We start from the raw sequence: 22,147 nt of genomic DNA, 5'->3' as shown, positions 1-22,147 counted from the left end.
TACAATCAGTTGGGCTTTGTCCAGACATCTCTCTTCAAGGACATCACTTATGCTCCATAAATGGGTACCAATGTTGTTTTGAGTGGTTTCAACCACCTTTATATAAGGTTTATTAAATGATATGTCAGGGTTGTGTTTACAGCTTGTTAGACTGCTCAATAAAGCCAGTAGGTGGTTTCATCAGACTGGAACTACCACAAACTCACTACTAGACAATGCACAGAAACTGACAAAAGGGAGGTTAATAGGTGCATTTAATGAGCACATTTTAATGTATAGTATATTTATACGTCATATATTTGATAGTACTGATAATGGTATGATGGCAATTTATTTCAAGTCGAATCTATTTCCGTTTAATTACAAATGTATTACTGAGTTAAGTCATCGCTGTAATCGGGTAAAACGGATTACAGTGAAGCCAGTGATCAAAGCCAACCAAATCCTTACACTTTCTGCATTTATACTAATTTTAACTAAATATCGCAATTACGGTTTGTGCTTCATGGTTTTATTGCGATTTGGCCGTTTAAATGTGCATTCAAATGTCACTTTGTGGCTCTGTTTTGCCTTCATTTCGTTGGGCAATATTGACATTTCTGGTTTGATGGACGCGTTTCCGGCCCAGCATACTTCGTACCAGCGACGTGTGAATAGGGGTGGTCATGAACTGATAAGAGGGGAAGGCCTTCCTCAATGTCTTTATTTTCTCTTTTCGCTTACCCTCCCACGTATTTAACTTCGCCATAAGTGTATTTCGTCTACACTGGTGGGCAGCTGGCGATTTTTCGACGCTTTTTGGTGTCGAGTGAAACACCGGGACGCCCCCCTCTTTTTGTTTGTCGGTCGTAACGTCCGAACGTCCAGCTGATTGCTTTGAGTGCCGTTCAATTATTCCAGCTCAAACTGAGCCGTTTTGTTTGACTCCGCGGAGGAATTTTCTTTCGTGGCCGAAACGGGCCGACCCCCCCACCATTTCTCGCCGACTTGTGGACTTTAAAACGCATACGGACGTCTATCTTTTTGTCTTACGTGAATGCTGGATCGTTTTTTCTCACTGAGCGACCAGGCCCCGGACTCATCCCCAGCCTCGCGTTTCCATATCGGTTTTTGTTGGAAGTCATGGGAGACACAAGTGAACGAAGCAAACCTCCGAGTCTACCTCCCCGGTGTCCCTGTGGATTTTGGGGGTAAGTGTTAATATAAACTAGATTAAACCGGCTACCTTGAACCGAAAGGTAAATCCGGATGAAATATGCTCAACGGGTTCAACTAGTCCAAACCCATTGTTGTTGTTCTGTTGTACAGGCCGAGGGTGGGGGGTTGGGAAGTTAGCTAATAAATAAACCTCCTAGCCTGAAAACTAGCTACATTTCCGCTGTTTCCTAACCGTTCAGCCCCACTTTCGTCGCCTCGAACACCGGCTGTCATTTTTTTATTCGTGCTGTATCGTGTTTTCAGACAATTTGTGAAGCAGGAGATGACGTATCCGAGAGAGAACATGATTTATTGCCAGCAGGTTCCTTTTAAACCTGCCCTTTTTTTTCTCCTTCTTGAATCCCTTCGAAGATAACCAGCAGTTTAACGGCTAACACGTCCCTTCGGCTGAACCCTGAAGCCGAAGACTATTGATAGAACAGCTTTTGAGTCGTTAAAGACCTTTTTTTTCTTTTTCTTTCTTTTTTTTTTTTTTACACATTCGGGCTTGTCAAGTGGTGGATGTGTGTTGCATACCGGATGTGATTCACTGATGTCTCTCCTCTGTTACCCCAGAGGAAAAATGACTGCATTTAACCTTTCTAATCGATGTAACAACGACACTTTAAACATGGCTGTCTGCTTGTCTTTAGTTGGCCCAGAGCACCAGTAAAAAAAAACAAACAAAAAAAAAAAACACGCATAAGACTGCTGTCATCTTACAACTGACCACTGCAACACCTCCATTACAGCAATATTTCTAATTCTATTCTTGCAACCTTCTACGGTTATGCCCATTACAACCAGTAAGCCTGTACCACCTTCTGTATGGAAATACTATCACTACAGAATATTGTCATATGACTTATCAGTTGGATACCGACTCCTGCTCCTCCTCCCTCAAGCCCCATCCCCCATTTGCCTTCATTTTGTGGTTCCCAGTAGGCAAACTGGGACCAGTAACACACCTGTCAATGTCAGGTGACACAAATTGCAGCTTTGTGTTTGTTGTTTATGGCCCTGCCGCCTGCTCGTACCCCGCTTCAGCTCAGAATAACACCTGGCCCGAGGGCTGCTGGCTGTCCTGTCCCACGCAGGCTCCTCACACATGTCACTGAAACTCAAGGCCTCTTCAGAACATCTTGAATGAGGGGAAAGGGTCGAATTCAGTGTTTGGGATCCCTGAGAGCAGGGATTGCAGCTCCTCACCCTGGCAGTATTCATCACATGTCAATCCAAACTACAGTGCAGTGTTTTTTTGTGGTTTGATCACCAATGCATTTGATTTAATGGTACGTTCTGACTGATAAAGAGTGCGACTGGTATTATGTGGTGGTTTCAGAATGATTTTTAATTCCTGTCAGTAGCGCTGCAGTGATAAATCAATGAGTCGTCAACTATCAGACTAGTTGCCAACTCTTTTTAATGATTAATTAATCAGTTTGAGGAATTCAGATCAAAACAAAAACGCTAAAGATTCTGTGATTCCAGCTTCTTAAATGTAATGCTTTCTGGTTTCTTTGCTCCTCTCTGACAGTAAACTGAATATCTTTGGGTCGCGGACAAAACAAGACAGTTGAGGACGTCACCCTTGGCTTTGGGAAACACTAATCAACATTTTTCACAGTTTTCCAAGGTTTTTTTTTCTTTTAATCACTCAATCAAGAGACGAATTGACAGATCGAACGGCAATGAAAATAATCATTAGTGGCAGCCCTACTTTTCAGATTCAAAAACCTCAAATAATATAAAGGCCAAGTGTAAAGTGTACAGGTTTTTAAATCCAAGGCTTTTGTTGACTAGCTTTTCGTCTTTGATCAAAGGTGAGTTAATCAGTGATATTACCTGATTGAAGTGATAACCTGAAAACTAAAACGTTCCTTTGAAAATCCACTTGAGATTTCAAGGTTCATGTACAGTAAAGTCTCAGAAGTTTGGAAAATGCTCATTGTAAACATTTTGTTTTTAAGGTTGGGAACATTTTTGAATGTGAATTTACTCAACACAATCTGAAGTTTCATCAGTCTTTCATACTTTATTTAACCGTTTTAATATTTCATGTGAAATGATCCTATTGTCATATTTGTTTTGTTAGAAAGTAAATCATAAACTGTTTTGATAGGGCTGCATTCGGTTGGATTATTAAAGGGCTATGACAAGATATGTGCTGAATAGTGCACTTTACAGTTGTAAAATAAACTTGTCAGTTCTCTCCAGTCTACAAAATATCAGGGTGGCACAGTTTTAAATGACATTAAATGTGCCTTTTGAAAATTGTGTTCTATATTACTTGTATGTCAGCTGACATACATGCCGGAATTACTGCAAGGATTGATTGATTAGTTGGCGACTATTAAAATAATCAACAACTATTTTGATAAGAGTCAAAAATTCCATGCTTCTTGGATGCAAATATTTTCTTGTTTCTTTCCTTCTCTATAATAGTAAACTTCTCATACCTAGTAAGACAGTAAAAGTTTTTGGGTTGTAGAGAAAACGGCGCATTTAATGATGCCATGTTGGGCTTTGGGAAACACTGATCCAAATGTTTCACCATTTTCTGACATTTTATAAACCAAATAATTGGCAGACAACATGATGGATCCGTTTTACAGAAATCGATCCAGGTTGCACCTGGGGATATAGCTGTAACAAGAAAGAATTGGAGAATTATGGGAAATACTTGCAGCCATAGTTGAGACCTTTTGCAGGGTTCAAGGTTAATGGCTTGTTTTCACAGCTGTCTTATCTGTGTTTGTTTTCTTCTGTTCTGCATGCAGCAATCTGATGAACTTGCAGTGTTTTCAAACACCTCCACAAGATGTTTGAGTTGGTTGTGGCACTTAGTGTCGGCCTGATCAAATATTCAAGCCTTCTTGTTGGAGTATTACCTATATTGGTGGATGGGGGGTACTTTGATACCGTTTGAGTTTAGATTTCTCTTCTTTTCTATTATTGTTTTAAACTTTATTAAAGACCGGGCATACTAATGAAAAATGGCATCAAATTGAGATTTGCTTTGCAAGTGTATATTGACTAGGCCAGTCTCTTGAATAATTGTCCCTTTTACGTAAATTAATTGATGGAAAAAGAAAGTTAATGATGCTTCTAAAATGTGCTGCTTTTCTTTGAAGAGTAAATAAAGAGTCTTTGATAGTTGTTTAACAATTCACTGATATTAATCGGAAATTAATTTTAAAGATAAAGATACGACTGCACCAATATGTGGACCTCGATGGCCTGACAGCTCGTGTAAAATTTCAGTGGTCAGAGCGAGTCTGTCACGAGGTGTACCACAGTAATGTTAGCGCAACGTTGCTAAGCATGATATCTGCCATTCTACAGACAGAGGTATAGGCAGATTTAGATAAAGATATACATAATAGTAAAAAAAAAAAATGCATAGGATTCCCTGGTCTTTTATGAACTACTGTCTACTGTTGTGAATCTACTGCGGGTAGCAATGCCACTTTTATGTAATTGGCTAAGCAAGATATCTGCCAGCTCTGGCAAGATTTTCAATTCACCTTCAAATCTATGATCAAATATTTGGAAGAGACTTAGTTTTTTATAAGAAGAATGGAAAGTTGCACAAAATGCGGACTGTTTATAAGCTCTGTAGAACAGCGTTTATGTACAATGGTAGGAGCGATACCTTGTGAGACTGCGTGGTGGAATGTGTGCAGTGGATGAAGATGCTAGTAAATCTAGCACCAGTTTTACTAGCATCAAGAACATGAAAGACAAACACACAAAGATGACTTTTTCCTTTTTGGTCACAACTCAGCGTGTTGAAGGTAATCAAGGCCTCTATAGCGCGAGTTTCTGCTAAGGACTTATAGCCTGTCGGATTTTGAACACATATGAGCTATCATTAGCTGTGTTCTGTGACTGCTGTTAATACTGCACACTGTTAACTGTCACTGTCTACAGACATTATGGACTGAATTGAACCACACTGTTAACTCACAGTGTACACTGTTAAATTAATCCTACTGCTGAGTTAGTTGCTAGCAGTAAACATTTGTCTGATTTGTAAATCATAGGTGTGATTTTATACACTGATTGTTGTTAGGAAGCAGAGGATACAGACAGTCAGGGACATCCAGTTCAGACAGATCCAGCTCAGAAGAGACCCTGCTAATGGAGATCCAGACAACAGGATAGTTGGTCCTCAGATCCAAAACAAGACAACAGGTGTGTATTCTACAGACAGAGGTATAGGCAGATTTAGATAAAGATATACATAATAGTAAAAAAAAAAAAAAAATGCATAGGATTCCCTGGTCTTTTATGAACTACTGTCTACTGTTGTGAATCTACTGCGGGTAGCAATGCCACTTTTATGTAATTGGCTTATTCCAATTCGTAATGGAAAATTAATGTCTGCATGAAACAAAGAATTGCGTTGTATCGCACCCAATTGGAATCAAATTGCATCGAATCATTCCATATTAAAAAGTATCGTCCCCGGATTGTATCATGGCCCATGTATCTAGACACGTATCGGATCATCTTATTAGGGAGAGGTTCACACCCCTAGTCTTTGGGTTTGGGGCTGTTGTTGGACAAATGAACCAATTTGAAGGAGCCACTTTCTGCTTTGGAAAATTGTGATTTTACACAATTTTTTGACTAAAATATTAATCATTTAGTTTTGACAATCATTGAAACATTAAGCGTTAATGAAAATACTTGCTAGTTGCAGCCCTATTTTCCAGTAGATCCTAATCTTTAACACAGAAAAATGACAGAAGGAGGGTGTCCTCATGAGGATAAAGTGAAAATGTCTGAACTCGGTTGAACTTCAACTTCTCCAAATACTTTCATTGGCCACAAATCTGCAATTTTCCAAGGAAATGAGGAGGATTTGGCTGTTCAGTTACATTTTACAACATGAATTGATGCTTAGAGGCAGCATGAATTTAAAATTAATGGAAAGGTGCAGGCTCGGGCACAAAGAAACCTGTACGTCTCTACAAAAACAAGAGCAGAAAGAGGAGTTTCTGTGCACAGTCAAATAAATGAAACAACTTGAAATGTCAGTTAGACATTCCAGTGTGAGCTGTCGTGCACAGTCTGTTCCTGTTGTCACAGAAAACGTCCATCAGGGAACTCTTCCATTGACAGTTTGTGATCACAGACTGCAGAATCACTCTGGTATTCAAAGCGAGCTCAGAATTCACTCTACATTGTAAGTTAATGCAGCTTGTTCGTGGGATGAAGCGTCAGCTTGGCTTGAGAGGCACTAAGACAGTTGTACTCTCTGCACTCTTTCATGGTACAAGAGACACAACTGATAACATTTACTTCATTGTATTCTTTATTTCTGATGCGTTATGCAATATCATCTGAGTCTTGCACTGCAACACAGTAGTAATAAAGCTGTTAGGGAATACAACTACAATTGTATCTTTACGTTATTTGCTCAGGGACAAGACTCATGTGGTGTCTTGTTAAACAGCTTTTATAATATAAATGCTCATTTGCTTACAAGCCTGTTCATTCAATAAGGAGATGCGTGGAATCACACATGTTCTTAAAAGTGTACCTGTTAAAAATGAATAAAAAACCAAGTTAGAATAAACAGCACTGGAATGTAACTAAGTGCAATTGACAGAACTACTGTACCTAAGTGCAATTTTGAGATGCTCTGCTTTAGTATTTCCATTTTCTGCCACTTTATACTTCCCCTCCACTACATTTATTCGATAACTTTAGGCACTAGTTACCTTAAAGATTTAGATTATTCAATGTTAATAGGTCATGACTCATGATGTGTCACCAATCAGAGTGTGCTTGATCAGACAATGAGACAGAAAAAGGTTGTTGCATCACCACAGGGGCTGCAATTTTTTGATGAAGGTGTCACGATGTACTGTTTTAAGTGAATTGTTATGGTGATGCAGAGGTACCCATGTACCCTAATTTATAGTGAAAATTATGCAAAAATGACCTTTCCCACTAGAAACTTGACTCAAATCACAAGTAGAGGTGAATATTTCCAGGTTTCTTTCCTCTGACATTAAACTGAATATCTTTGGGTTGTGGACAAAACGAGACATAACTGAAGGAAATAATCGTCAGTTGCAGCCCGATTTCCTGCCAAGAAACGCGAGTGCGGTGTGGTAGCCCTGCAATTCGGCTCAAATGGAAGCAAAATTTATTAAACCTTTGAAACATACAGCCTTACTTGGGAGAGGAGTTACGAACAAATGGTGCTAGGCCTGGATAGAGGAAAATGTTGGCGATGGGAAGCTGTTTAGCACTTATTGCCACAAATTGAGGGAGATGGGTGCTTGCCTCTGCAGCGTGTGTTGAGAAAAGCTACTGTATGGCAGCAGCGGTAGAAAAGTATTTGCTCGTCATGAATTAGATGCCAGCCACAAAGCTTCGGTCTAGGCATGTCATTCGAGTATGTCACTGGAAACGACGGCTACAGCTGCCAATGCACCTTCATTGACCGACTGTGCTTGCAACCAGAAAATACGTGTGTGCACTTACATAGCACAAGCACTTTAATGCTCCAGAAGTCAACGTGTCACTTTAAAGTTATAGCAGAATTATTAACTGCAGCAACAGTTTTTGTTGACATTATATTTGAGAGTTTATTGTCTGCTTTCTGGCGACTTTTAAGGCAATGGTTATTGTTGTTTTAGTGGACTTTGTTTTGTAAATGGGGTGAATAACTTTGTAGATGTTAGTCTGTATCTCCAACAGTATAATTATAGCAAAAATATGATTATGACAGATCGAGGTCACCACCAAATTCTTATCAATTGTTACTTTGCCCAAGGCCTGTTTTTTTTCTTTTTCTCCCAGTTCCTTAGGAATCCATTTATAGCTGATGAGATATCTTGGTGAGACACGGGTGCAGTAACTGTAACAGGTGAAACACATCACCTCCTTGGTGGAGGCCATAGAGTCTGCATTGCTGCATTAGTCACAAAGCTCCTGTAGGAACAATGATCTGAATACCCTACAGACTTCCAGCCTCTGTACCATTGACAGGCCTCACAGCTGACAGAAATGGCTACATTGTGTGGTGGTATGAATATTAAAGAGCAGTCCAGAAGGGGAAGGAAAGAAATGAACAGCAAGAAAACTGTCATCTGACACTGTAGGTTTATTAAAAAAAAAACAAAAAAAAAAAAAAACCCCACAATATTAAGAAAATAAATCACAGTTTAATGATTGAAATGATTGTTTTATTGTCCTAGAAATTGAGCATCCAGCTCCTCGCCCTAAAGGCAGCTAATAGCATCTTGAGTATAGTGTTGCTAAACCTCAAGTGTATGGTGGCCATTTTAGGACACCTCATACTTGTACTTGTTGGGCTAAACTCTTAACTTGCCTAAGCTGTACCTGTAGGTAACGACAACTCCTGTTGTTCTTCATTTAATCTGTTGATATTTCTATGCGGTGTTTGGTCCATAAAGTGGAGGAAAATTGAAACAAAAATCAGTGTTTCCCAAAGACCAAGATGACATCCGCAAATTTCTTGTTTTTGTCCACATCTCAAAGATCTTCAGTTTACTGTCATTGAGGAGGAAATAAACCAGAAAATCTTCAGATTTAAGGTGATGGAATCAGAGAATTGAGGCACAGTCAATCTTGCACACCCTCTACAGCGAAAATGTAGCTTAAAAATCTCCTTCAAATCAATTTGGTATCTCTGGGCTTCTTGCGACTGGGATGGTGCTTGATGAGCTTTATGCAGCCATTTCAGGTTTTGTATTAAACTTCAGTTGTTTTCATGAATGCTGCAACCCTGTTTTGTTGTGAAGCACCGGAAATGTTTTGCGGACTACACAACTTCACCTGACTAACGTCAGGATACCCAATGGAACTGAACACAGCATAGTTTGACATTAGCCTAACGTCTCCTTGTTTGACTGCAGACGGCTCCACAGTAATCTACACCGGTAACAGGAGATGGGGTTTATTTGTACATCAGAAGAGATTTTTGTCTCTCTGCTTGTATGAGACCAGTAGTGCTGAAACAATTACTCTGTGGAAAGGACTTTAATCAATAATGGTAAAACAGTGAAATAATCTGATTTATTACATTGTTTTGTTGCCGCCATAAGTGATTTTTAGTGTCCCCATAGCAGCCTTTTGCCTCCCCATCCTCTGTGATTTCCTGTCATCCCGCCTTGAATGGACACAAAGGCCGCCAGACTGACGCACAAAATCAGGGCTGGGAGGCTGAGATGAAACATTAGGAGCGATTATGAAAGGTGTTATGGTTGACGCTCAGGATGTGATATAATTTGTCATTTGAGATACTGAATAAGGGGTGAAGTCCTACTTGTGTTGGTTACGGAGGCAGGACGTTACTTAAGCATGGCATCTGTCAATGCTGATGTCGGCTGATATGGTATCTACGCATGTGCACACTGTTTCTATATCTTTTTACAGAGGATAATGCAGAAAGAAATGCTTGGAGTGGACCATAATTATAAAATTCCCGGTGAACTTTCTGTTTCGGTGCAGTGATGTCATTTTGGATGATAAAGTTTGTTGTTAACCTGTAAAATATCCTGCCTCTATTACCTATGTATCTTTGTCACAAATGTTTGATAACTATATTTTAGGGATTGTTGCAAAAAATGCTTGTATTTGATGTATATAAGAAGATCGGTCGATGTATAGATCAGAACAGAATTTTTTGCCATCCTCTTATCAGTATCAGCATCTGTGCCAACAATCCAGTATCTGTCAAGAGCTTTATAAAATTTGTTGGGAAACAGAAGTTGTATTTTACAGTGTGATCATTCGAAATCACGTGGAGCAGATAATTTCACATGTCTATCATTCCTGTACAGTTTACAATTTAGACTAATATTCAGTGTTTTGATTTTTGTTTGATTTTTCATGCGATGTTATTGTCTTGTAATGAAAATTTACAACCTAAAGTTTGTGTATAAGTGTTGTGGAAATGGTTGAAAACTTATTGTAGGTGAAACTTTGACGTCTGAGAAGGTTATTGACATTCCTTTTCTCTCCTGTCTCCTCAGCTCCAGTAAAACCATGAATCTCTGCTCCAAATGTTTTGCTGGTAAGTCTTTTCTCAAAGTACATCATAATATGGAATTACAGATTCTTTTTTTTCTTTATCTGCATGACATCTTTATAAGCATCTCATATTGAAGAGTTCAGAGCAAAATACATGGGCAGAAGTAGTAGTAGCGTTGTCATGAAATAATTGTACAAGGGTCAGAGATAATCACCTGCTAGCTTGGAACAGCAAGGAAGATTTTGATATACCAGTTGATCCAAGAAGCAGAAGAAGACATACTAGAAATTCGGTTCATTCACCCTATTATTTTTTTCTGTACATACAAAGGCTTAAAATGCACACACATGCACAAATGGGGCAATTACACATGCTTCAGTGTCAGAGCAAAGGGGGCGGCCCTGTTAGTGGTGCTAGAGAGGAGGCAGGGGTTCCCTGCAGACTGAGCTAATGCCGCCTGTGTCTTGGGGAGTGACCGAAAGAATGAGATAGATTGAGCAACTCGGATTAGAGCTGCTGTACTTTGTGCTGAAAGAAGCCAGTTAAGGTGGTTCAGGCATCTGATTAGGAGGTTTCCCAGGCACGCCATACTGGGAGAAGCCCCTGGGACAGACCCAGAACTCACTGGAGGGATTACACATCTTATCTGGCCTGGCAGCTCCTCATTAGCTCACCAATGTAGTCACTAGTGGTTTGGACTGTCGCTCTGATGGCAACCTCCAACTGTCACACGCAGCAGAGTAAACGCTCATGTTACCACAGGCATACATTCCCTTGATAGGTTTAAAACCGTCTTGTTCTCCACACCACATGTCCTCAACTTGGCTGTGCCAAGCCTCAGAAGTTTGAAAGAAAGTTAGCCAGCTAACAATACTGAGGAAGCTAAGCTAAGAAAACGTGAAGAACAACACCTTAAAAGCGACCTACAGAAAAGAAACTTCACTGTCGCAAATTTCACTGACTCTTAGGGTTCGCCTATCTTTCTTTAATAAAGAGCTGTTCCCACAGACAAGTATAGCTGAAGCTGTAGGCAAGGTGTGCCAGCTGATTGCAGTTAGCAATGCTAACAATAGCCCTTTTTAGATAGAAAAGGTGGCACGTTGGTTCTAAGGTAAGGGCGGCAATGTTCCGGCCTGTCTTTCTAAATCAGAGGCGTAATATTCCTCCTTTTCCAAAAGCCGCCTCTGAGGTTGGGGTAAACATGTGACGTGACGTGACGCTTGAAGTTGGGCCGTGACCAGTGACAACGAATTTGTCTTCAAAATAAAAGCTTTACATTGCACCCCATTGGAGTTTAGAATTGGGTTCCTAGTGGGGGGCTTTAATTTGAAAGTACCGACTGTTCCTAGCTTGCCGCTACAACAACAAGGGGACACAACCAAACAGCTACAGAGACCGAGGAGACACTACCATCTCCCGGATCTCAGCAGCTGTCCAGTTGCTCATCTTAATGTCAGCGAATGAAGTGATGGACTGACTGCTGTGATCAGCTGTTTCCTGGTTTTAAAACTTCCCGGCTGTGTGTCGCACAAAAGTGAATGTCATCGACACCTCCACCTATTTCACGCAGGGGCCGGCACATTTACACCTTGTTTTAAGATAGCAGGCAAGGCGGAAATAAGTGTACTCTCCAAGGCAGTAAATCGGCGGACCAAAACAGACCCCCAATTTGCTGGCCTCTGTCTAAAACCGCGGACCGAGCCGCCAAAAGGATGGGCAAATTGGCGGCTGTCTAAAAACGGCTAATGCTAACAAATCCCTCTAGAAAAATAAAAGGACATGTGAGAGAGTCTTACATCAGAAATGATGTGTCCACCATTTTGAAGAAAATACTGGTTACATTAAAATGTTATTGCCTGGATTAAAAGTGGATTCTGAGAGATAAATTTGTCTTTTAATAGCAAAATCAGAAGAATCTTCCTTGTCTGGTTTCCTTATTCAGCTTTCTCCCCTCAAATGTAGGACGCTTGGCTCTCCACAGTGTGGCAAGTGTCTGACAGAGAAAAATGCCCAATTAAAGTTTGAAAATGTCAAGCTATGCATTGAGTTTTCTCAATGGCTCCTCCAGTCTGGTTTTGGAGGATGGGTTGAAGGTGCACTGCAGCCCTGTCGGTGGCCATGGCAACCAGTGAGTATGGCAGACAGCGAGGACCTAAGGGCCCGGCTTTGAGTCTAGCATCACAGACAGCAGTAGGGCTCAGAATAGACTCAATACACATGAGTATAGAGGCTGAGCAGAAGTGGGTTAGTCCACATGTGGAGGAGAAACTCAAATGTAGGCTGACCTTCCTCACCCTCCCTGGAGGGGAAAGAGTAAAGACAATACTGTCATGGATCGATATCGTCCCAGATTGTCAGAGAGGTCTGAAGTGCGGCTCAGTCGACCAAGGTGATCATGTCTTTCTCTTACAAATCAAGTTTCAGTTGGCAAAGTTGACTTGTAGTCATGTGGTAGTTGATAGCAGGGGGTGTTGTAAAAACTCCTGAATTTGGTGTGTTTAATGCTGGGACGCAGGCTTATTCTGATACCAACATCTGAGATGCCTCCAATGCTGCCAAAAAAATGCTGGAATTGGAATCGGAGAGTTATTGCACCGATTCGAGAGGTTTTTTTTTTTTTAGAAACAGGATCCTGCTACTTCCCTGCAGATTCCTGTACAAATGTCAGCAACTTAACCGATATTTTACTGCAGATGTTGCCAATATTCATATACTGCAAGTAGGGTTGCAGCAATAACTATTTTTTAATTTATACCATAGCATGAGTTATGACTATCAGACTATGTTCATTTGGTTTTGTAAGATATTGAATTTTTCCAAATTATAGTTATTAAAGACTTCATGTCTGTTGGGACATAATAATAAAGGGTTCTCAGTATTTGCCCATAGAGGACTTAAACATCTACAACTTGGGACTTGCCTTTATTGAAAGTGATGAAATCTTCCTATCACAATTTACAAGGCAGTTCCAGTCCAAAGATATTCAGTTCACCGCCATCAGACTAAGATGGCAAGCTAGACTCAGGGAGTTTATGGCACATTTGTTACAAAACTACTCAAATGATTATGCAGTAGGTTCTCTAATGCAAACTATTACATAATGTCCATGTTTGCTCTTGGTATTTTGATTCAGATGACTGACGAAAAATGTTTGTTGATTGCTTTAAAGCAGCTATTTTTCAACTGGTTGGTTCTTCAAGGAGGAGTTTCTAAGCTGTTGCAGCTGCACTGACATGTGACATAATGTTGCTTAAAGCTGCTAAAAGTTACCAGACACCAACTGTGTACTAATTTCACAGACAAGGAATTCCACCATTTTAAAGGAAGTGCAGAGACAGCAGGTGTAATGCATGATAGTGCTGTTCAACTGTGGGCATCACACTGACCACCAAAAAAACACATTTTGGTATAAAGATATAAAAAATCTAAATGTCTTGCAAGGTTCACTGTGTTTTTTCATTTTTTATAATTGGGGATATTCGACAATACATTTTTCATGACGTTTTTTTTTCAGAATTAGATGACCAGTCTAAAAGTAAGAAACACTCACAACAAACAGTCAGTATGACTTCGTCAATCATTGTCCAACAAAATATCTGAGACATCTTTTCAATTGAAGAGACAGATGTTTTTGTGTAAATTATGTCATGTTGCCTGGTGGCTCCAAATCTGTATTTTCCACACTTGGACCTGCTACATATCATTTGGGATTACAGACTTATTACAGAGGCTCGTGTTGTGCAGCTGTATTTCGTGACAACACACCACAACCAGGCGCACAAGACCACATTTTTGACCATCTCTGTGTCGTCTGTCATTTCTTCTCTTCCTCCGTCTGTCTGTATCTGTCTCTCTGCCTGTCCTATATATACATTTCTCTCTGCTTGCCTACTCGCTGTCCTTGACCACAGACATTCAGAAGAAGCAGCCAGGGGAGGACTGCACCTCCAAGCCTATCCAAAGCACTGGGAGTAGCCAATCACCAGTTTTCAGTAGCGAGACGAGCAGTAGCAGTAGCCAATCCCTATTGTCGTCGCCGCCCTCAAGCTCCGAGCAGCCGTCAACCGAAGAGCCCTCGCCCACGTTTCCCAGCACAAGGGAAGGTAAGACGGGGCAACCAGCGACACTTGCATCGGAAAACAAAAAAAAAAACTGTTGATGAAGAATGGACTGTCTGTTCTTTATGTCTTTAAATGCAGCGGGGAAGTACAGATTGAGACAGAGCAGGACAAACAGGACAAACAGTCACAGGCTTGTTGGTGCCAGAACCTATTGGCATCAAGAAAGCATCATTTCACTTCAAGTTTTTGTCAGTTTTTGTGGCCCCTTTGGACAAAATATGACAAGAATAAAATTTGCTATTGTGTCATGCCACTGAGCAGGTTCTTTCCTCAGACTCCTGTTGGTTTTAATTGTATGACACATCTTCTTGCTATGATCTCATTTACTGTTGTAGGTCATAAAGAAGCATCAGTATACATTTTTTTTCACTGTTTCTCAACCAACTATATGTTCCTTGTGGTATGATTCATGTGTAGTATATTCCAGAACTCAGGAAATGTTCTCATGTTGCAATTCTTCCAGTAACGGCTGAGCTTTAGGCTCCGCCAGCTGTGTTCTGAATAGATATGTGTAAGGTTGGCAAAAATACAGTACTCTTACGGTGTTCAATACAGTACGATCTCTCCAAATGGTTAGAATGGGTGAGAAGCTATGGAAGCTATAGAAAACAACCTGCACATCTGAGATATTGCATCAATTTTTAATACTAGAACAATATCAAAGTTTAAAATTCTGTCATCATAACAACCTTAATCCCAGTGGTGGAATGCAAATGTACATTTTACTCAAGCATATCAGGTACTTAAAGACTTGTACTTACTTTTACCAAAGTAATATTTCAACACAATATCTTTACTTACTCAATCACAGCTAAATGGTTAGTATGGTATCTTAAAGGTTGGACCAGTTGTGGACCACAGACGTTTCTGTTCAGCCTGCTCTGTCTTCAGATCTGTGCTGTGGTAGAATTACAGGATTCGGGATTCAGTCTGTGTGAATTTTTGACTCGGGGCCACAACAATAGTAATCCTCCAGTACAAAGTGACAAAGACACATTGTACAACTAGACGACACATACACTGTGAGAGATACAATAGACAGTCGAGAGCTTACATTTGTCAGTGAACGCATCTAGCATGTCAAATCTGAATGCCCAGTACAGCAGAGCAGCTCATAAAGTCATTATTATTCAGTCTATTTTTGAGTTCTAATATTAGCTTTCTTAAAGCAAGTGAAACAAGCCTCTTGAGAAGGAGAATTTGTTTATTTTCAGGTGTTGATTCTGTCATTTTATGGGGCTTTTGAAAAGATTGAACTGCGTTTGGAGAGGATAATTGAACAAGAGTAAATAATCATTTATAGTAAGTGTTGATTGATATCTGTTGCTGAGTAGAACACATATTTGGCTTTGATTCTGGAGCTATAAACAGGTTGCAACGATTATTTTTAATATCCATTAATCTGCTGATTATTTTGTAAAAGAAATCTCCGAATTGTTTAGTCTGGTGAGATTGCTAACTTTGAGAGAAAAACTTAAGTATTTCTAGAGAAGGTGGGACTTTGCAGCATGTGTCATACATTGTCGGGTAGGAACGTGGAAAAAAATGAGCTTTGACATTGTTTTAAATATCCAGAATCAATGTTATTGATATTTTGAGAATTAAGACAACACTAGTTTAGCTTAACACGGCAAAAAAGTGTCATGTTGTGAAAATGCTCATAACACTTTCCCAGAGCCCAAAGTTTCTTTTGATCAACCAACAGTCTAAAACCCAACTGTATAAAGTGACAAAGGAAGCAAATTCTAACATTTACGAAGCAGAAACCAGCAAATGTTTGAGAGAAATTAATTGAAACCATTAATTTATTTTCAGAGTCCTTGGTGAGTCACTTTCTTTCAATCAAATCGATTAATTTACCAATCATTCCAGCTTTAGCTGAAGGACTTGAAGCACCCTTGAAATATTACTCAGTAACGTCAGAAATATAAGATTCATTGTGATATATAGTGTGTGACATTGCAGTTAATTAAGTCACCTGTCTTCAGGCGTTATACACTTTTACAGTTTACAGTTTTATGTAACATGTTCATGGGACTCGTCTCTCGTTTCACACCTTGTCTCACACATCTCTTTATTTTCCATCTGCAGGCATGTCGTCCACAGAAACAGCCCAAGGCACACTCTGCACACCCACAAAACGTCCACGAGAATCAGGTACAGTCAGCCTCTTCTTCCTGCCAGTCGCTCTGTACGACCTGCCCCACTTGGAGCGCCAACTCATAAATCTATGCCTTTGGTTTTCAGCGTCGGGCTCGGAGAGCGAGGCGACGCCAGAGAAACGGCCACGGACGGAGGAGAAGGAGGGGGGCAGCGAGGAGGCCCGTGGGACGCCCAAGCAGAAGAACCGCCGGCGTTGCTATCGCTGCCAAACCAAACTAGAGCTGGTGCAGCAGGAACTGGGCTCCTGCCGCTGCGGTCAGTACCATCATGTGTCAACATTAAACGCTTTGCTTACTTCCACCTACACACCACTGCTTTTAATTTCCCTCACTGTTTTGCCCCAGCTGTGGTTGAAAATGTGTCAGGCAACAAAATCAGCAGCTGTAGTTTTTTTAGTTTGACCTGAAAAGCTAAATTACATAAACCACCTCTCTAAAGCGGGTGGGTCAGCTGCAGCGATTATTCTTACTTTAAAAGTAAAACTTGGTTAATTTTCAACCAGATTTGCATCATTAAATTGTTGGCAGTGTAAGCAGACGAATGTCAAACTTCACTTTTTGTTGACTGCACCCAGAGCTTCCTGTTCATTTGCTGGCAGAAGTCCACCAATTGATTCATTTTCATGTTCCTGTTCCAAACTAGACAAACCAAAACTAAGCCCTGCCCAACTCCCACTATTTAGTGCGCTGTGGCTCAGTGTTTCCTGGTTGTTTTAGGTTCTCTACATTTTAAGCACGATGAGCACTAATGAGTACCAAACATGCTTTCATTTTCTCTTGTCATTTAGCACCAGTTTAAATATATAGACGTGTTTTTACTGAATAGACAGGCCAACCTAAACCTGTTTTGGAAAATACCCCTTTTCTATTTGCTAAACTCTTCTTTTTTTCTATAAAGGCAGATTCCTTAACCCAATTCTAAAAAGGAAAAGGGGTCTCTTCCCATCAAAATAAAAGCACAAGATGTTCATCTCCTAAAACATCTAAGCTTATTAACACTGACCAAGTTATTAATGTTTTATAATGCTTTTTAATGTTTGTTTACATGTGTTTTTTGTAAACATGAGTTAAACAGGCTGAGATTTTAAATTAGGAAGAATTTAAACCCTCAAAATGCTGCTTTTTCATCTGTTAGCTGAAGTCTTTAAAATTTTGCCTTTGAATGTGTGTTGGGTATCAAAACATGATGCACGAGGCAGGGTTTGTTGATTTTACTGTTTGCTGATAAAAGTAAGTCATTAAAACATGTGCTACTAAGCTCTGATGCAGTATCCTCTCAAACAATGTCCCGCCCACAACAATATCTGATTGGCAACATGTCACAATTAATAGCCTATAAACACTGAATAATCAAAATCTGTAAAGTCACTTGTTTAGTGAAAGGGAAAAATTGAGAAACTCTCAACTGTTCCGAACAACTGTACTTTTATCGTTCTCCTTCATCACTAATAATCAGTTTCGGTATTGGCCCTGAAATATTGGTCGACCCCTGGGATTGGTTCACTGTGGCAAAGTGCTTTTGAATGAAGCCAGTTAAGCTGTCTAGCACATGATGATTTCTTCTGTGCAAAACAGGAATAACAGTTTATTGGGGTCACTTCCTCCCTCACCATTCTGTTTTCTCCTTCCCTCTCAGGCTATGTATTCTGCATGCTCCATCGTCTACCCGAGCAACACGACTGTCTGTTCGACCATCTGGGCCGCGGGCGTGAGGAGGCCGTCCTCAAGATGGTGAAGCTGGACCGCAAGGTGGGCCGCTCGTGCCAACGCATCGGGGAGGAGTGCTCCTGATTGGCCACAACGCGTGACCAGCCATCCAGTTAGAGATGAGGCGCTTACAAAAAGGAGGAGGAGGAGGAGGAGATGGAAGGAGAGCAAGGAGGAATGACAAATGGGGTGATGGGTGGGAGGGGGAGGGAGGGAGGGGGGAGGGAAGAAGAGGAGGGGGGGGAGGCAGCACGGTCGTAACATCCTGCATCTGACCCGGCAATTCTGGATCTGAGCTTAACGCCACCCTGTTGATGTCCTGATTTCCTGCGTGGAGCGTCTGTTTGGACTGGACGAGGCCGCTCGGGGACCGACAGGGGGCCTGGTGGTTGTTCTGCGGAGCCACGTTCAGTATCGCATGTTCACACACACAGCCTTAACCCAAACCCCCAGTCGCCAGAGGAAGGACGCCGCAGAGACGAATCCAGTCTGTCGTACATCGCACACAGCTCCACTGTTTCTCGCCACGGTTTCCTCCTCTCTGCTCACGCTCCTTTTATTTCAGTGTAGGAAGTTACGGAAGATGAACTGTTGTAGCGTTCGGCTGAACTGATCCGTTCGGATTGCCATTCGACAAGGTCTTTTGTTTATTTTTTTTTTTATTTTCCATTTTCTTGGTCGCGGGTGAGGGGTCTAGCTCTGTCCCACGACCACTCCTCAGGTCGTCATCAAGGGGTTGGAGTATCAAACCTGTAACCCCACCTTCCTCTTCTTCTTCTTCTTCTTTTCTTCCACCAACATTTAGGTCCATGTGCAGCATCACTATCCGCGTCTTGCTCGTGCATGGTACCTGCAACAGCGTATTTGTGCAGGTTTGAGTGTGGTAATGTGAGGCAGTACAAGGATGCTGTCATGGTTTGATTCTTTTTTTTCCCCCCATTTTTCCGTGTGGCCGTCATGGTGATTAGCTCTGTTTTTACTGCTTAACCACGGTGTCGTGGAGGACAATACAGCCAATCCCTGCCTCTGCTCACATGGACTGTTGACAAAATGAAAAATACAAATAAATATAAAAAAAAATAATAAAAACCACACTAATGGACAAGAGTCACTTGGATAAATCCTCTGTGTAGCAGATCCTCTTCTCCCTCTTTCCCTCCCCTTTTTTCAATATACTGAGTAGTACTGTTGTTTTACATAAAGGGGAAAACGACTGAATTTTTGTATTCAAAAGAGGAGTTCTTCGCCAAAACAACATGTATTCATTTATAAAAAGTACCTGAAGTTTATCACTGAGTGTCTCTATAGACTAAACTGAATACATAAATTACTTACTACCCTTATAATATAATTTATTTCTTATTTTTGCGTTTTGTGGGTAGAATTAGGTATCATTTAATTTTCAGATCGGGGATATTCTTGAAATGTTTTAATTTCTTTCTTCTTTTTTCTCTTACATTGATCATCATTTCTGCTAACGAGCTGTCACTAAATCCAAGAGAGTTTGAATCAGTGATGTCACATTGATACACGGTCGGAGTGAAAATTGGATTCAAGGCTGAGAAATTTAACCAAAATCTGGTTAACCTGGAGATGTTCTGCACCTGTGGCGAAGAGAAAACCATCCTCATGTAAAGTTTTCAGTACAGCTGGACTCTTAACTGGCCAGTTAAGTTTGATCAGGTTTATGTAGGGGTACGATAAACTGTAACCTAAAGAGGTGAAGGTCGTCCCTTATCTCGTGACATCACAGATTCAAACTGTCCGCAGTGTTCAGATGATGCCTCAGCTGGTTTTGGCTGCAGAAATAACATGTGAATTCTTAAATTGAGTGGTTTCCCCTTTCCGCATACGTTTTCTTTGTTTTTTGTCATTGTTCTTCCCCGACCCTGCTCTCGATCAGCGTACACAGTCTGACTGCTTGGACTTTGTGCTGTGCATATTGTTCAGTTATACACCTCCCTTCCTCCCTGTCCTTAAAGGGGTGTTCTACCCAAATCAACTTTTTAGTTTGTTTGTTACGTTGCAGAGCTTTTTTTTCCCCTTCAATTAAAAAAACAAAACAAAAAAAGAACATTTTGTTTGGCATTCAGCACACTCTGCAGGTGCATTAAACATATGAGTTGTGATTTGTTTGATAAATACAGGTACGGAATCTCCATAAAATGTACTTTGCAGCATCACAGGAAGTGCAATTTGATGTTGAACTGTATGTTACTGTTTTTCAAGAAACGTGGAGCAGTGGATTTCCTTGTATGGCAGGAAAATCATAAAGCGTCCTCTTTTTTTTTTTCTTTTTGCAAATCATCATGGGAAAAGTTGATTCAGGTGGAGAGCCCTTGTAACCAGACACCACTTAACTATGCTAATCCTCATGCACAAGTTATTGTTTCTTCTCTCCATCACCTCTCCCCATCCCACTCGTCTTTTCCAGTGAGAGCAGCGAAGGACAAAGGGAGCTTGGCTGGTTTCTTATTTTGATATTTTGAAAAAACTTGTTCCTTTTTTGTTTGAGTGCTAATGAGAAATGGAAGAAATGGAATATCTTTCTGTACCTTTTAGAGAAAAAAAAATTATTTAACCTTATATCAGTTTGAGTTACTTACACCCTAGCATAGAGTGGCATATTTAGTTAAATGTATAAAAAAAAAAAAAGCAAGAACATAATTCTGTCCTATTTTCTCCTTTAATTTTATCGTGTTCCATTTTCTGCTGAGGAAAATAAACTGGATTAGAGGATGTGGTGTGCGTGTTAATCTGTGTTTCTTTTCCAATATATTTTAACATTTGTTTGGAAAGGGGTGGGGGTGGGGGGTTCTCTCTGAAAATAAACCATGAACAGAAGCCCAGAATTTCCAGTCGGTTATTATTCTTTGAGATGTCAAGCAGAGTTGAAACGCATGTAGGTCATGATCTTGATCTCCACAGTTTTTGTTTTTCCTGCCGTGTTTTGTTACAGTTGATTATACTTTGATATTAAAAGATAATTTATGATGTGTTGTATGATATCTCATGTATCTGTCTGACTGGGTGCAAGATGAAAAAGATCTGCGTAATAAGGTGTAGATTTACTGGCCTGTCATACTGGTGATCATTCTAACATTACTTAGAATGAGAGTTCAGTTTAGAGCTTGATCCCGATTTGCATGATAATTTTTTCAGCAAGATCCTCCTGTTTAAGTATAAAACTAAAGAAAGGTTAGTAAAGGCACTGCAGCTTCTAACGAGCTTTGCCATAAACTGATCAATATATCAATACCAAGAAACATCTTTATTATAAACATCCATGGATTCATTGTCGTAGTATCCGTGAGGACAGTAATGGCCTTTCTGTAAGTAGATTCATTCCTGTGTTTGGAAATAGGATGTGTTCATGAAGGCCATGTAATGTCATCGAAAAGCTCAAGAGCAAACGAAGCAGTGGACCTTGAGCCGATTGTTCTGGCAACTCCAGTATCCATGATCAAGAACAAGATGCTCAACAGTGGATGAGGAAAGGGGTAACGAACCATTTAGATCCTTTACTTCCATAAAGGAAGCAGAGCGGCACTATAGAAACACTCCATTTTAAGTAGAGGTCCAGTATTTAAATATTCATTTACAACTTTTACACAAGGTATTCATAACTTTCCAGATGAAGATTAAGAATACAAAATGTAATCAAAGGATAACAATATATTGTCGTAAGAAAGGACATGGGAAGTTACTCATACTCAGTAAAATATATGTTAATAAATTGAATCCAACCCCAACTTCACTAGCTGCGAACACTGAATTTGCATGAACACTTTGATGCATCAGTAATCCTAACAAAACCCAACAATGAAAGAAGTTGGACATTTGGCAGAATAACGACTTTTATATTTCTTACTTTTCTTGCTAGTGCTTCTATATTTTTACTTTACCTGCTTTTTGCCACCGTTGTCAATGTAAAACCTCAA

At 40.3% G+C, this 22,147-nt stretch overlaps 1 protein-coding gene across 3 annotated transcripts; it reads left to right on the top strand.

Moving 5' to 3' along the window:
* The first annotated feature begins 655 nt into the window (after positions 1-655).
* On the top strand, positions 656-20,948 carry zfand3 (zinc finger, AN1-type domain 3). 3 transcript variants are annotated; one of them, XM_037086292.1, is made up of 8 exons: positions 656-1,190; positions 2,735-3,020; positions 5,273-5,394; positions 10,218-10,258; positions 14,128-14,319; positions 16,429-16,494; positions 16,585-16,755; positions 18,136-20,948. In XM_037086292.1, exons 4-8 carry the CDS (start codon positions 10,231-10,233, stop codon positions 18,288-18,290), a joined length of 612 nt encoding a protein of 203 aa, XP_036942187.1. In that variant the 5' UTR covers positions 656-1,190; positions 2,735-3,020; positions 5,273-5,394; positions 10,218-10,230; the 3' UTR covers positions 18,291-20,948. The 3 variants fall into 3 exon arrangements, with proteins under 3 accessions (XP_036942187.1, XP_036942186.1, XP_036942185.1); XM_037086291.1 differs by lacking the exon at positions 2,735-3,020 and having other exon boundaries at positions 657-1,190; XM_037086290.1 differs by lacking the exons at positions 2,735-3,020; positions 5,273-5,394 and having other exon boundaries at positions 658-1,190.
* The last annotated feature ends 1,199 nt before the right edge of the window (positions 20,949-22,147 follow it).

Source organism: Acanthopagrus latus, chromosome 22 (assembly GCF_904848185.1).
Source record: "Acanthopagrus latus isolate v.2019 chromosome 22, fAcaLat1.1, whole genome shotgun sequence".
NCBI lineage: Eukaryota > Metazoa > Chordata > Actinopteri > Spariformes > Sparidae > Acanthopagrus > Acanthopagrus latus.
Note: the sequence above shows the minus strand (reverse complement) of the source record. Positions and strands in the feature narration are given on the sequence as shown.